This window comes from Schistocerca serialis, chromosome 11 (genome assembly GCF_023864345.2).
Source record: "Schistocerca serialis cubense isolate TAMUIC-IGC-003099 chromosome 11, iqSchSeri2.2, whole genome shotgun sequence".
Taxonomy (NCBI): Eukaryota; Metazoa; Arthropoda; class Insecta; order Orthoptera; family Acrididae; genus Schistocerca; species Schistocerca serialis.
In genome coordinates this window covers 124176651-124191603 of record NC_064648.1, presented here as the reverse complement: position 1 = coordinate 124191603, position 14953 = coordinate 124176651, and the positions used below count along the sequence as shown (strand labels likewise).

The window sequence follows — 14953 nt, the reverse complement described above, 5'->3', positions numbered from 1 at the left end:
CCCACCTCCCCCTTCTACCCCTCTTGGCAGGTCCCCGGACTCGCACACGTTACGTGGACATTCGCGCGCCGGAGGTCGCCGCCATCAGTGTTTTGTGTGTTTAGTGTTTAGTGTTTAGTGTTCACCGTCCCCTCCATCGTTCACGAGTGTCATCATCATCTTCAGTGGTTGTGTGTCGTCTCATCAGCTAGCAGTGTGGATTATCGACGAGTGTGAACGGCTCCGTGATTGTCTCTATGTGTCTCCTGTTTTATTGCCCACCGCTCTGTGACTTATGTGTCTTCTCCCTGTTTTTTCTGCTTGTGTCTTCTATGGCTGAAGAGCAGCGTAGTGTGCTGCTGACAGCCTGCCTGTTGTACAGGTTTTAAAATAACAATAAAGTAAAAAAAAAAAAACTGAAAGCATGGCTTTGTTTTTGTAACATTTGTGGCGGAAATCTTGTTCTCACTGTCATATGCGATTCGGATTGTTATTGAGCATCTGCACAAAATGCCATGCAAGTGCTGTATGCCCTATTGTAGGGGAAACTACAACGGTTTAAAAGTTAGCGTCTTTTCATTCCCGTCTGATGAAGCATTAAGATTGAAACGGATCGCTGCAGTTCGTAGGAATGACTGGGAACCCAGTAAACAGTTCGTTGTAAGTATCTGTAATTTAAATTTATTTCTATATTGTTACCCTTTTTAATACTGCTATGTCACAGAACTGAATATTCAAATCAATAGCCTATCCATAACGAAGCATAATACTTTTAAGCTCACTTTATGCAGTCCTCAGTTAGATTTCATTTGTCAGTTTACATTCTGCCTTACGTTAACAGTGAAATATATGCTTCTTTTCAGATATGTGAACTGCATTTCACTGCAGACGTCATTGAGAAAATTACCAGTGCTTACGACCCAAAACTGGCAAACTCTTTACAGTTTACAGCACCTTTGGACCGTCCACGTTTAAAGAAACGTTCGTGAAAATTTATCGTAAAGGGTACTTGTAATCAGTTTACAGATTAAAGTACAGGTTCCTTAATTTTCTTACGATATTGTTAAATATCTAAGATCATCAAACATTGCTATACGAATCTCATGTTTATCTCTCTCTATTTGCAGATGCTGTACCATCAAAGTTGCCAGGAAGACCTACGTATTTATCTTCAAAACAAGCACCAGCTCGAGAAGATCCAGAGGGTCGCGAACGTTTGGGGAACCAAGCACTTGAGAAAGTCATTGAGCAGAGTGTGGAATCACACGAAAAATGATGGAGAAGAGTTCATTTCCTAGTTTAGAAGATTTTAAATCAAAATTATCTGATTGTGAAAAGCACAGTGACTGGGTCACAGGTGTTAAAGGATGCTCCTTATCTAAGTGTTGTGTGTCATGTCGTTATAAATAGTGATTTAGTGTTAAGTGCATTTGTGAAGGAAGCTGAGCTAAATTGTGCTGGTAAGATTAAATTACCAAACCAAGTAAGTGATACTGGTACAGTTAGCAATATTTTGAAAGAGTTGTATGTGATGTTTCATATAAATGAGGCTCCATTTGAGGCAAGTTTGTCTTGCATTGAAGACATTTTGGAAAACTTGTAATAAAAATTACCAGAAAGTTAGCATAAAATTAAATTTTTGAAGGAACAAGTTTCATTTCCAAGATATAATAGTCCAACACAGATTAGGTACGGGAGTGTTTCAATGATTTTATGGTCATTACCTTATTCTATCAGTCCACATGCATATAGGTTTTTGAGGAGTGCTCGTAATTTTTCCATTCCCAGTCCCAGTACTTTGTCAAAACTTTGGAGTAAAATTCCAACTAACCCAATCATTGAGCATCAGAGTGAGCAGTTTCTCAGTTACATACCACAAAAAGTTGGTGCTTTATCTGTGAATGATAAAACTGTCCTGTTGATGGATGAGATTTATTTAAAGTCACAACTTGACTATAAAGGTGGCAATGTTGTAGGTGGTGCTTTTAACACAGATGTGGTTTTGTGTGCAACTAGTGCTTATGTTTTTATGATCCAGAGTATGGATTCAGTGTACAAAGATGTGGTGCATATTCTCCCAGTTCACACAATTCAATTAAACTAGAAGCAGTGGGATTTGAGGTAAAAGTAGTAGCTGACAATAATGCTATTAATAAGGAAGCTATTTCATACTTTTCTTCCCCCCCCCCCCCCCTCCCTCCTAGTGTACAGATAAAATAGGTTCATCCTGAGCAGACTTCTGCAGACCGCCCAATTTACTATTTTGTAGATACTGTACGCATTTTAAAATGTAAACGGGACAACTGGGGTAACGAAAAGGACCAAATTTTGTGCTTTCCTTCTTTTAGTGATGGCTTGAAGGGAGGTCTTGCTTCTGTTACAGCACTGAAGGAACTACATTTACTAGAAAAAGGTGAACTATTGCAGTATGGCAGCACTTTAACACTTAAGTCACCATATCCAAATTCTTTTGAATGGCAAAATGTGAAATTAGCATTGCGTATTTTTAATAACATGACAGTTGTTGCAATGCATAACTAGGTGCAAGAAAGAATTTGAAAACTGGGAGAGTATTGCCACATTTGTAAAAATAATAAGTCAGTGGTTTGATATTAAATGTTGAAACGCTGCTGAAGGGTAAAAGGCTAAGAAATGTTTACCAAGAACAGATTACTCTCAATTCAAAACATATTCATGACTTTTTGAGAAACTTTCTCTCGTGGTTGTGTTCATGGGAAGATTGCAATGGAGGAAAGAAATTGACCAGAGAAACACACTTTGCTCTGAAACATACTACTGCAGCCTTTATTGATTTTAGTGAATACTGGCTGTGTGAGAAGAAGAGAACATATTTGCTCTTTGGGAAAATACAGACAGACAGTTTGAAGGACAGGTTTGGGAAATACCGCCAACTTAATGGGGGAAGTTACCATGTATCGCTAAGGCAGGTATTTGGAACGAGGAAAATTAAGGGCCCAGAGTATGTTTCCTCTTGTATTAAAGTCCAAAGTGTTTGGTGATGTTGTAAGACCTAATTATGTTGATGCTGCTTGTTGTAGAATCCCAGGCTTTCAAGATATCGACAACCCAGAGCTATTAAATGTAGAAGTTGATGATAGTGATGTTGATGAAATAGAGGAAAACACTTGGCCATTACTCCATTATATTGCTCACACCAAGTGCATCTAAAATAAATTGTCCATATTGTGAAGGGTTTGTAACATCCGAAGAAACAAGACAAGCAGATGATTTGATAATGGCAAATAACAGGGGAGGTTTAACATACCCTAGCAGTGATGTAGTCACATGTGTTTCCTATGTATACTTAACACTATAAAAAATTCTTAAAGAAAAGGAAAAATTTGTTCCTGCAACAAGTAAATCAAAGAAATGTGCTTGTGAAAGAAGCAGCCATTAATGTGCCAAAAGACTTACTTCTTGGTTTCCATTGTTTAAAAGGTCACACTCTTGAATCTATCATACATTGTATATTGACTTGCAGTGCAAATATTTTACTAAACAACTTTGTAAAACGAAAAAATGATGTGTGTGTGACAAAAGATGTAAGTATTTATAAAAGAATGAAAAAGTCTTGACATCTGACTCCTTGTCACAAAAAATTGTGAAATAAATGTTTTTTGGAAATTTACTTATTAAAGTGAAGCTTGTTAAGTATTACATGCCCCTTTTTCATAAGTTATTAAATGAAAAAACAATCCATAAGTTATGTAGTCGACACGTGTTCCATCTCTCAGTATATATCCCTCCATCGCTCCTATATATGACCGTGTAATACACATCAAAATTCTCGTCGGAACCTTGTCCATTATTTAATATACATTTTATCAATTTTCTTTGCACTTTTACTTCTTGTGATGGAAAATGTGTTGTGTATATTTAAATATGGCACGAACATTAACGTAAGGTTAACTATAGGTCCATATGTGTACCACCACATTTATTAGGTATTTGTAAAGTCAACCGAATTATCATCTTTTACCCTAACGTATATCTTAGGATACGTTACTGATCAGTGTGTCGTCAGAATCAAAATTTCAAGGGGGTAGGGTGAGGGGAGGGTGTCTGATATCAGTCTTCCCAACCGTTGTACTGCGCTAAGTAGCTTCTTCCACGCACTTGACAGTGGTTTGAAAAATAAGCACATCTGTATCTACGTGAATACTCTGCAGTTCACATTTAAGAGCATGGCGGAAGATTGATCGAACCACTTTCAGACTATTTGACTACCGTTCCATTCTCGAAAAGCTCGCGGGAAAAACGAACACTTAAATCTATTTGTGCGAGCACTGATTTATCTTATTTTACTAAGATGATAATTTCCTGCTAACAAAATAATTTCCGGTTCAGAGGAGAAAGGTGGCATTTGGATTTCAGTGAAAACCACTTGGCGAAAAGGAAAACCACTTGCTTTTAATAACTGTCACCTCATCATACTGATGACACTTTGTCCCTCATTTAGCGATAATAGAATAGGCGCAGCCCGTCTTTGAACTTTTTCGATGTCCTCTGTCAAGCCTGTCTAGTAAGGATCCGAAATAGCACAGTAATATAATCAGAAGAGAACCAACAAGCGTAATGTAGTCGATACACATTGCAAAACCATGGAAAGTGTATCACATCGTTTCCTAGTTTTAGGACCCAGGAATCTGGCTAAAACCTCAGAGATGGAATTTTGAATGACTGTAAAAAGTTTAGTGGACAATAATCATGAGATTTCTGAAGATCGTATCCTCGCAGAAATTTCGCACATGAGAAGATTTCTGCAAGCTGGCAAAGTTCAAAAAGAAGAATCCATTTTTGGACGTCTTTAAGGTTCTTATAGTTCGTTTTTGAATACGGATTTTTCGAATCTGTTCACATCCTCATTTTGGTGCTAAAGTTTTTCTGAACTTGGTATGTTTCAGTAGTGTCACATCAAAGGAGTTATTTAAAATTCAAACTAATTAATATTATCATTGGTCTACCATGAGTCAAGCACGACAAAAGTCATTAACATATCCAGATGCCGATAGTATCGCGTACACACGGCATAAAAGGGCAGTGCATGGGCAGAGCTGTCATTTGTAAACACGTGATTCATGTGAAATGGTTTTCGACATGATTATGGCCGCGCGACCAGAAGTAACAGGCTTTGAACTCTGAACGGTAGTTGGAGCTAGACGCGTGGGGCATTCCATTTCGGAAATGGTTAGGGAGTCCAGTGTTCTGACTTCCACAATTTCAAGATTGTGCCGAAAATACCGAGTTTCAGGCGTTCTCCTCATCACGCACAACGCAGTGGCTGACAGCCTTCACGTAACGACCGAGAGCAGGCGTGTTTGTGTAGAGCTGTCAGTGCTAACAGAAAGATACACTGCGTGGAACAATAACAGAAATCAGTGTGGGACGGACGACGAAAGTATCCGTTATGACAGTGCCGCGGGTTCGAGTGTGGTGCAGACCCCACAAAGCTATGGGCTCAAGTTGTCAACAAGGCTCTGTGCAAGGTGATGATGCATCCTTAATGGCTTGGGCTGTGTTGATACGGAATGGACTGTATCCTCTGGTTCAACTGAACCGATCATTAACTGGAAATGGCTACGTTCGGCTACTTGGAGACCATTTGGCTTAATTCATGGACTTCGTGCTACCAAAAATATCACTGGGCCAGAACTGTTCGGGATTGGTCAGAAGAACATTCTAAAGTATTACGGCAAACGATTTGGTCACCAAGACCGCCCGACGTTATTTCCACCGAACATCTATGGCACATAATTCAGAGGTCAGTTCGTGTACAAAATCTTGCTCCAGCAACACTTTCACTATTACGGATGGCTGTAGAGGCAGCAAGGCTCAGTATTTCTGCAGGGGACTTCCAGCGACTTCCTGAGTCCATCTCACGTCGTGTTGCTGCACTACGTCGTGTAATCGGAGATCCGATACGATATTAGGGGATATCCCATGACTTTTGTCACCACAGTGTAGTATGACAATTTTGTCGATGCAAAATAGTGGTGCTAAAGATATCGATTCTGATGGAGCAAAAAAAATTTGCGACGTAAGAAGTTACAATAACTCTAAATTACATATTGAACTTACCCACCAATAAGAAGAACACTTGTTATTTGTACTGATTTATCAATAACTAGTTAAAACTATGTTATTTACAAGAATGAGTTTTACATATTCCTATCCATTCATAATAACTGTTTACAAAATTGTAAACACTATATTTTGTTTACTTACACACTTGTTCCGAAAAATTTGTCCCTACCTCTCCCAGAAGGACTTGTTCAGCTTTTTGTGGGGTTGTCGAGGGGGGCGGGAGGAGAGATTGTGTCTGACAAGTTAAAACACCGTGCTTGCTGCCGAACTCCGTAACTACGCCAGTGCTTCAGACATGAAATATAGTGTATTAACAACATCCCCCAGCTTCATCTGAAACTGATCAGGTGTAAAAGTATGCTAAGATATGATACTACATATAAAAATGTAACGTGATTTAGAATTTAAAACCCTTACACAACTCTATTATGAATAACATAAACTTCACAAGACAGCAGTATTAATCGGAAACAGGACGAAGAAAAAAAAAATTTATTTTGCACTCAGTGTGGATTAGTTTTGTGAATTTTACATCTGAAATCCATCACGTTGCTAGATGCACTACAAAAAAAAAAAAAAAAAAAAAAAACACTTGATTCTTCTCCCAAATAATTTTACATGCGATTTCTATATTAAGTAATCCACTATGAGGGAAATATATATTTACTTCATGTAGCCTAGCAGACTCGTTTGAAAAATGTATCTTTCGTTCCAATTCGATGTAGCCATATTTTGCATAATTCCGAATTTGTATCACTTTTTGTAATTAAGAGAAACGTACTACTGCGCTCTGCTCTCGAATAGCATTTTGCTGTAGAACACTGTGGCGTTATTCACCACAGAAAAGTTGACACTTTTTTTTTTGCTCTTAATTTAGCGTACACTCTGAGACAAAAACAACGACATACCACGAAGGAATTAGAATGGGATGGATATCGGTGGATGTAATGTACATATACAGACAAACATATGTTTACAATTTCAGGAAAAGTAGATGATTTATTCAAGAGAAAGAGCTCTGTAAACTGAGCAAGCCAATGATTCGACGGTCCACCTCTGCCCCTTATGCAATCAGTTATTCGACTTGTCATTGATTGATTGAGTTGTTGGATGTCTTACTGAAGGATAACTTACCAAATTCTGTGCAACTGGCGTGTTAGATCATCAATACACCATACCGACAGAAGGGCCCTGCTAATAAAGCTCGAAACGTTGACAGAGCTCTGGCGACCTTGCTGGTCAAGGTGGGGCATGGAAAGCAGTAGAAACTCTCGTCGTTTGCCGTCGGGCGTCATCCTGCTGAAAAGTATGACCAGGCCATGGTGGGGCAACAAAACGGGGCATAGAATATCGTCGACATACCGCTGCACTGTAAGTGTTCCACCGAAGTCAACTAAAGAGGACTTACTGGGAAATGTAGTAGCACCCCAGACGATAACACCTGATTGTCCTCCCATATGGCGGGACTGTCTGTTTGATATCCCATCACTGTCTGCAGCATCTCCAGAAAAGCGTTCGTTGGTATTCGGGGCTCAGTTCGAAGTAGGACTCATCACTGAAGACTACTCGAGTCAATGGGATTCCAGGCCGAATGTGCCCGACACCACTGAATACGAGCTTGATGCTGTACAGGGGCGACGTGAACACAGCCCCTTTCTGTGAGCCGCCTGTTAATGGTCCCTGCAGTAAATAAAGTACCAGTTGCACGTCAGCTCGACAATAATGATGAATCCGGCGCTCTGAGTGTCCCTCTGATGACTGTCCCGACCTCACGTTCTGTCATCTCCCGAGGTCAAGCACTTCCTTCTTGATGCTATGTTTGGCCACTGTTTACCCATTGCTGCTAACATAGGAAAATAGTGGCATCACTCCCCCTCAGATATCGAGCGATTCGTCTATTACTCCAACTGCCTTCTTTCAGCCCAACAAGTCTCCCAAATGATGACATCTGCATATAGTGTCTACGTACCTGTCTGCCAGGCATAATTGCTGTCCAGAAGAGTACACAGAATGAAATTCGTAAAGATTGTATTTTTTCCTGCCGACATGTCTCTCATTTACTAACTTCGCTAGTTGCGCGTTGAAATTGCTCTGCAGCGTCACACATTCATTCATCGACCACCAAAGTTTACAATTTTGCATTTTCTGTCGATATCTGCATTCATTTCAATTTTTGACCAATCTGCACAAGTTGTTTGTGGTGCACCTTCTTCTTCTTTTTCCCCTGTCACAGTGTAAAATGTATCTGCATGTTTCACACCACTCTATATAATAAAGTAACTACTAATTAGATTAATTCTCCCATATACACAAATGAAGTGCTTGGGCAGCATTTTGCCAACTGCCCAATTTTTTAAAGTAATGATATGGAAATGAAGAAATAGATAGGATTTCGTCTTGGTAAGTAACAAAATTCCTTAGTTGAAGATAAATAGCGGACTGAATTTAATCATCACGAGAAAAAAGTCTTTCGCGACGGTACTTAAATGTAAAACATTCTCGGTTTTCTTGCCGCATCAATTCGGGATGAAATCGCGAGCTTTGGACGATAGCCCCCATCGTCATCGTCAGGATGACATGAATTTAAGCATATGTCAGGTTTGATTTTTTTCTATTTTTAATGAAGTGCCTTTGATCCATGTGCTTGTTTCCCCCATGCTGCCCACTTCTACAACTAGTCTCGCACCTATATCACCCACATGAACAGGCTATAGCATTGTACGGAATTCTTCTATAGCGTGTCGGTTATGGGTTAAGTGCAGCAATCGAGAGTACTTGCGCGGATTCCATGGTCATGATATGCAGCATGTTGCCAAATGTTTTCCGATGATTGTCACCCGCGCCAACCGAAAATATTCTCCTTCAACGTAGGACAGATATTCGAAGGATGTAGCATCGCTGTTCTCAACAATGTAGGTGGCTGTATGTCCGATCATCCATAGTGCTGCATTTTCTTTCATAACTGGTCATCACATGCGGCCCCGCCACATCCCTTCACGAACGTTCAGACAGCGTGCTGAAATGTTACTTTATAAATGTATAAAGAAGTAGCCCTAGTTTTAATTATCGCCAGAAAATATCGTAAAAAATTTTGCATATAAAAATAAATTTGTATATAATTGAAAGAAACGATGTACTAATGAGATGATGTATTTCTAGTTATTTATGGATTATTTTGTAAAGAAGCATCTTTGAGTTAAATGTTGAAACAAAATGTAGTGGGTACGCTCGTTTGTCTAACGATATAAAAAAAAAGCGGAAGGCGACTTGTTTTCCCTCCCTCCCTTCTGTCCTGCGGTACCGAGATAAGCTGTGTAGTGTCACGTGTGCTTTTGTGAAATAATTATGTCAATTTCATCTTAAGTAGCCGTGTTTCATTTGAAGATCCCTTTCCTTGCTATTCACGTTACACATGAGTTTAGTATGCATTTCTTAGTGCAGTTTCGGGCTGTATCGGAGAGAAGTTGTTTCTGGGATTGTTTGGGGGTCATGGCCGAACACTGTTAGCGGTCAGTCGCAGTTTAATCATTCACATTCTAATTCATACGTCCCTGAGATTATTTTTATCTATGTTTTTCTCTCAAAATCGGGGCAATGTTATAACGCGAACCGTGTAGTATTCAGATCGGTCGTTTGCCTCCAAAGAATGTCGTCTATCAATGCACTCGCCGGTCTGATATAATGACGATGCTGGAAGACAGCACAGCGTAAGTATAATCTGTTCATCATAAGAATAAAACTGATGTAACCATTACGTCATGTATTCTTGTATGTTTGCTTCAATATAATTGGACTCCGTTTCACGTGGAGTGGAAACCAATCTGAGACCAGTACAGTCAAGTAAGATCATAAGGATACGTTTTGTGCTGTGTTATACGCACACAGAGGGAGCGATAATGCGGGACAACAGCTATACTGGAGCATCAAACTCAAACTTGGACAGCACTGGCCAGCCAGCGGTCCAACTTACCTGCAATGATGTGAACAGTTGCAGTTCTGATGAAAAACGAGACGAGGAAAGAAACAAGATAGCTTCGAATGTCATTTAAGTTTTAAAGAGAATCAAACTATATTTGGAAAAACTCCACCACTATCGCTCACTTCTTCAGTCACCAGACGGCAAGCATGAAATGCAATTGTTGTCACCTGCATGGTGTTCTAATTGCAAACAAGAGTGATGAAAATTTCCAACTTAAACATAGCGAGCTGTGTAATGTAAAAGCATACTGCAGGGATTTCATCGTACTGTTGAACACTGAAGCCACTAATGTATTTATTACAGTCAGTCATCTGGTGATCTCTTAGCTCCTGCGTTATCGGAGTCGGAGAAATACATTTCAGTTCTGGAAGTGTCACCTGCTACGTTGATAACGACCCTATCGACATCAGAATACACGATGCCAACCAGCCGCCCCATTTTCTCTTCTTCTTTTTTGACGAGCCGTTCTGTATCCCGCCAGCATTCGGCCAGCATTGGCCAATTCCCTTAATTTGGCAGCAGATCAGTTCTGCTGAGTTCCTGTTGTAATGGTACAGTGGCAAATGTAAAAATCCAGAATTTGTATGCCATGCTCGATGCTGTGAAAAGAATTGTTTTTCATGTTTCTACAAGGCTTACCTACATCTGTGGTATAAAACGATGAAGATAGTTCAAATAAAAAGTGTTTGGTTTTTCATTTTTGTCTTAAAACTTATATTCTTATGTTTTCATAATTTAGGCAACTTAAGTTAACATTCATAAAAATCGATAATTCAGAATTTATATACCCAATAAAAACGAGAATTTCGAATGCAATATGTAATTAGAAACAAGAATTCGTACATTATTCATAAAAAGTTATGATGAATTCTACAATTACGAGATGTAGCTATTTCAAATTGAATGAGAAAAAAAATGACTATGGGGAAATTGTAACCAGGGAACAAACGCCCACAGCAGGCTACCGATTCAGCGAAACCGGCAGTTTAGATGCATAACTGCACTGTGTCTAATACAGTCCCTCAGAAAAGTTCAAAGCCGATTACCTCTGTAAATTTATGAAAAACATTAAGAACAATCTATTTTTCGGCCCTTTTTTTAACCCTGTTTCACTATGGAACAGTCTGCAGCCTCAGGTATTTTCATTCCGCGTATTAACAGCGCGACAATCAGAGCTCAACAATAAAGAGACTGTGACTGTAGAGCATTTTTGAAATTAAATTAAAATACGCAGCTAAAGCGTTATTAAGAAAAAGGTTGGTGGCTCTTAATAGATTCGAACATCATAAAGATTTATTTAATTTAGCTAATACATAAGTAGGACCTACTTCCAAGACCGTAAGAACACCAGTGTACGTCTGCTAGTGCTTCTGACCTATCATCGCTATTGTGTTTTTTTACACCAGGTTTATTCTTATGATGAACTCCATATCCATAACGCCATGTCTACCGCTAGCGTCTGCCACTTCCATTTCCTTTTTTTTTTTTTTTTTTTCCTTTATTGAATTTCGATTCCCCCCTAAGGGGGCAGGCTGGTAGCAGCTTACAGACTTTTTAAAACGTAAGAAGAAGATAAGAAACATTATAAGCAGGGGATAAAACGGTGACTAAACTGTAAAACGGTGGAAAATTGTGGAAAGCTAAAACATAAAGCAAACGGTTGGCAAGGCTAATAAAATACACAGGAAGCAAACAGGTAACATAGTAGACAGACAATTAAAACACACGGTCACAGTCTGGTTTCTGTTCGCAAGAGATATAAAAACCACACCCAGCGACAGTATGATGTCCGTTCGCAACACTTCGGAAAAGACACACAACACTGAACACTCACTGTAAACACTGCACTAAAATGTTGGCACAAAGATGACACACCATAGCTGAGGGTAGTTGGGGGGTGGAGCTGGACAGATGGGGGGGTAAAACAAGGAGGGAGGAGAGGAAAAACGAAAGGGGGAGGAACCAAAGGAGGGAGAGGACTCATAAGGGGCGGGGCAGACGCGAGAGGGAATGAGAAAAGGCAGAGGGTGGAAATACAAAAGGACTCAGGGGAGAGAAGGGAGGCAGAGAGATGGTAGGTGGTGAAAAAAGAGGATGGAAGGGGGGAGAGGGAGCCCAGGAAAAGGACGGAGGTAAGGAGTGGGTGAGGATCAGAATTAATAGGAGGGATAAATGGTGGGAGAGAGGGCATCATCATTGAGCGGGAGTTGATGGAAGCCACCTTTGGAAAGGAGATGAAGGGTGTAGAGATGGAGGGTAGGGGCACACAACAGTGAAGAGGTGGCAGGGGGCGGGGATGGGAGAGGAGAGGAGCAACCAGCGGGTGAGGGGGATCAAGGCGGTGGAAGGTGTAGAGTATGCTGATATGTTCGAGGAATACGAGCAGATGGGGGAAAGGAATGAGGTCATAGAGGATCTGTGTGGGGGATGGGAGGCGTATATGGAAGGCGAGGCGGAGTGCATGACGCTCAAGGATCTGTAGGGACTTATAGAATTTGGGGGAAGCAGATATCCAGGCGGGACTGGCATAACTGAGGATGGGATGGATTAAGGATTTGTAAGTGTGGAGGATGGTAGAGGGGTGCAACCCCCATGTCCGGCCAGAGGGGAGATTGAGGAGTGAGTGGCGGTTGTGGGCTTTGGATTGGAAGGAGCGCAGATGAGGGATCCAGGTGAGGTGACGGTCAATGGTGAGTCCAAGGTAGGTGAGGGTGGGGGTGAGGCGGAAAGGGCGGGCGCAGATGGTAAGGGAGAAATCCAGGAGCCGGAAGGAACGAGTGGTATGACGTACGATGATTCCCTGGGTCTCGGAAGGGTTGATTTTCTGGAGCCACTGGTTACGCTATGTGGCAAAAAGGACAAGGTGATTCTGGAGAAGGCATTGGGACTGTTGGAGGGTAGGAGCGAGGGCGAGGAATGTGGTGTCATTGTCATATTGCAAGAGGTGTACTGGAGGGTGGGTTGGGGCATATCTGCCGTGTACAGGAGGTAGAGGGGAGGGGAGAGGACAGAACCCTGGGGCACACTGGCAGAGGGGTAGAAGGTGCGGGAATTGGGATTATGGATGGTAACATAGGAGGGGCGGCGGGAGAGGAAGGAGGCCATCAGTCGGATGTAGTTGACGGGAAGGGGGTAGGTTGGAAGTTTTAACAGGAGACGGGGATGCCAGACATGATCGTAGGCCTTTTCGAGGTCGAAGGAGACAAAAATGGCAGAGCGACGGGAGTTAAGCTGGAGGGAGAGGAGATGAGTGAGGTGGAGGAGTTGGTCATCGGCGGAGAAGGAAGGTCGAAAGCCACATTGGGTGTCAGGGAGGAGGAGGTTTTGGTGGAGGTGGTCATGGATGCGCCGGGTAAGGATGGATTCCAAGAGTTTGCTGAACACTGATGTGAGACACATAGGACAGTAGGAAGAGGCATCAGATGGAGGCTTGATCGGTTTGGAGAACATCAGGATACAGGAGGTTGCCACTTCTAAGTGACAACGCCATTTCCTCAAGCAGCTGCATCATAGCAGAAAGCGTTTGTCACGCAATTGCTGGGAACTGCCTTAATACATACGGCGGTAGTCTGTTATCTTTATCTGGCGAACATGTTCAGACCCTAATTAAAACATTAAACTAGCTCTTTCTTCTAAACTGGCGTCAAAACTAAAGGGAGAAAGAATCGGCACTGCAGCAATTGCAAGAGTGGCTACTGTGCTGCCATCTGTTGATGACGGCAGGAGCGGGGCCGTTCTTCAATACCTGCCTAACGTAAAAGTCGGGTTTACGGCCCCTGTTTGGATATTCGTGGACGAGTCGTTCAAGGAAAGCTTATTCTATAAAAAATATATTTATTCTTTAATGATAATCATGTGAGTGAGAATTAGACTGAATAGTTCCTGATGATGGCTTCATACTCGTTCCTACTATTTATGGCAAATGCTATATATAAATGCAATTGCAAGTAGTAGTACAGCAACGAAACTCTGGGACTGGCGCCAGACCTGCACACGACTCAACGCCACCCTCCCTATCAACTCCTGCAAGTACTCTTCCGCCTTCCATCGCCTTACTGGTTCCCCTTCTGCTCCCCAGTACCCCCTTCTCCATAACCATCGCCCCCTTCCTGACTACCTCAGTAAGGCCAAACACTTCGCTTCCCACCTTTCCGAAGTGTTCTCCATCCCAGATGAGCCCCACTTTGATTATCCTCTTTTCCCCCTCTTCATGGAACGTGCCGACACCTCGGTCACTCCACTTGCTCCTAATTTCCAGTACTTGGGGCAGTTGACCCCCTCCGACATAAACACTCCCATCACAGCACAAGACATTACACTTATCCTCCGGTCCAAACGCAACACGGCCCCTGGTCATGACTGTGTCACCTACCGCCACCTTCGAGAAAGCCCCTATTCCTTCCTAACTGTCCTCGCCGTCTCTATAATGTCATCCTCTCTACTGGCTTCTACCCTGACCTGTGGAGGACCTCCCGCATCCTCTTATCCTCAAACCCAACAAACCACCTTCTGCCGCCTCTTCCTATCGTCCCATCTGCCTCACCTCCGTCTTCAGTAAGGTCTTTGAATCCATCCTCTCTCGCTGTATACATCAGCACCTTACTCAACACCACCCCCTCCCCCTTACCCAGTGTGGATTCTGACCCTCCTTCTCTGCTGAAGACCAACTCCTAAACCTCGTTCACCTTCTGTCCCTCCAGCTCAACTCCCATCGCTCCACCATTTTTGTTTCCCTTGACCTCCAAAATGCCTATGACCGTATATGGCATCCTGGTCTCCTCTTTAAACTCCAAACCTACGCCCTGCCTATCAATTTTGTCCATCTGGTTGCTTCCTTCCTCTCGCACCGTCCTTCCTATGTCACCCTCCACAACACCAACTCTCATATCT

At 41.9% G+C, this 14953-nt stretch overlaps 1 protein-coding gene across 30 annotated transcripts in view; it reads left to right on the top strand.

Annotated features, from left to right (window-relative positions):
• The window catches only part of LOC126427195 (THAP domain-containing protein 1 B-like), a 443316-nt gene that overhangs the window by 56542 nt on the left and 371821 nt on the right, over positions 1 to 14953 (top strand). For 3 of the 30 annotated variants that reach the window (XR_007576559.1, XR_007576584.1, XR_007576573.1), the window contains exons 1-2: positions 530 to 639; positions 843 to 960. The exons of 11 other annotated variants lie outside the window; for them this stretch is intronic. Coding sequence is in view for 4 of the 19 variants with exons in the window: in XM_050089427.1 (XP_049945384.1) it covers positions 843 to 960; positions 1107 to 1255 (267 nt within the window). In the remaining 15 variants the exon portion in view is untranslated. 16 more of the 30 variants (XR_007576550.1, XR_007576580.1, XR_007576572.1 and 13 more) reach the window with 11 other exon arrangements.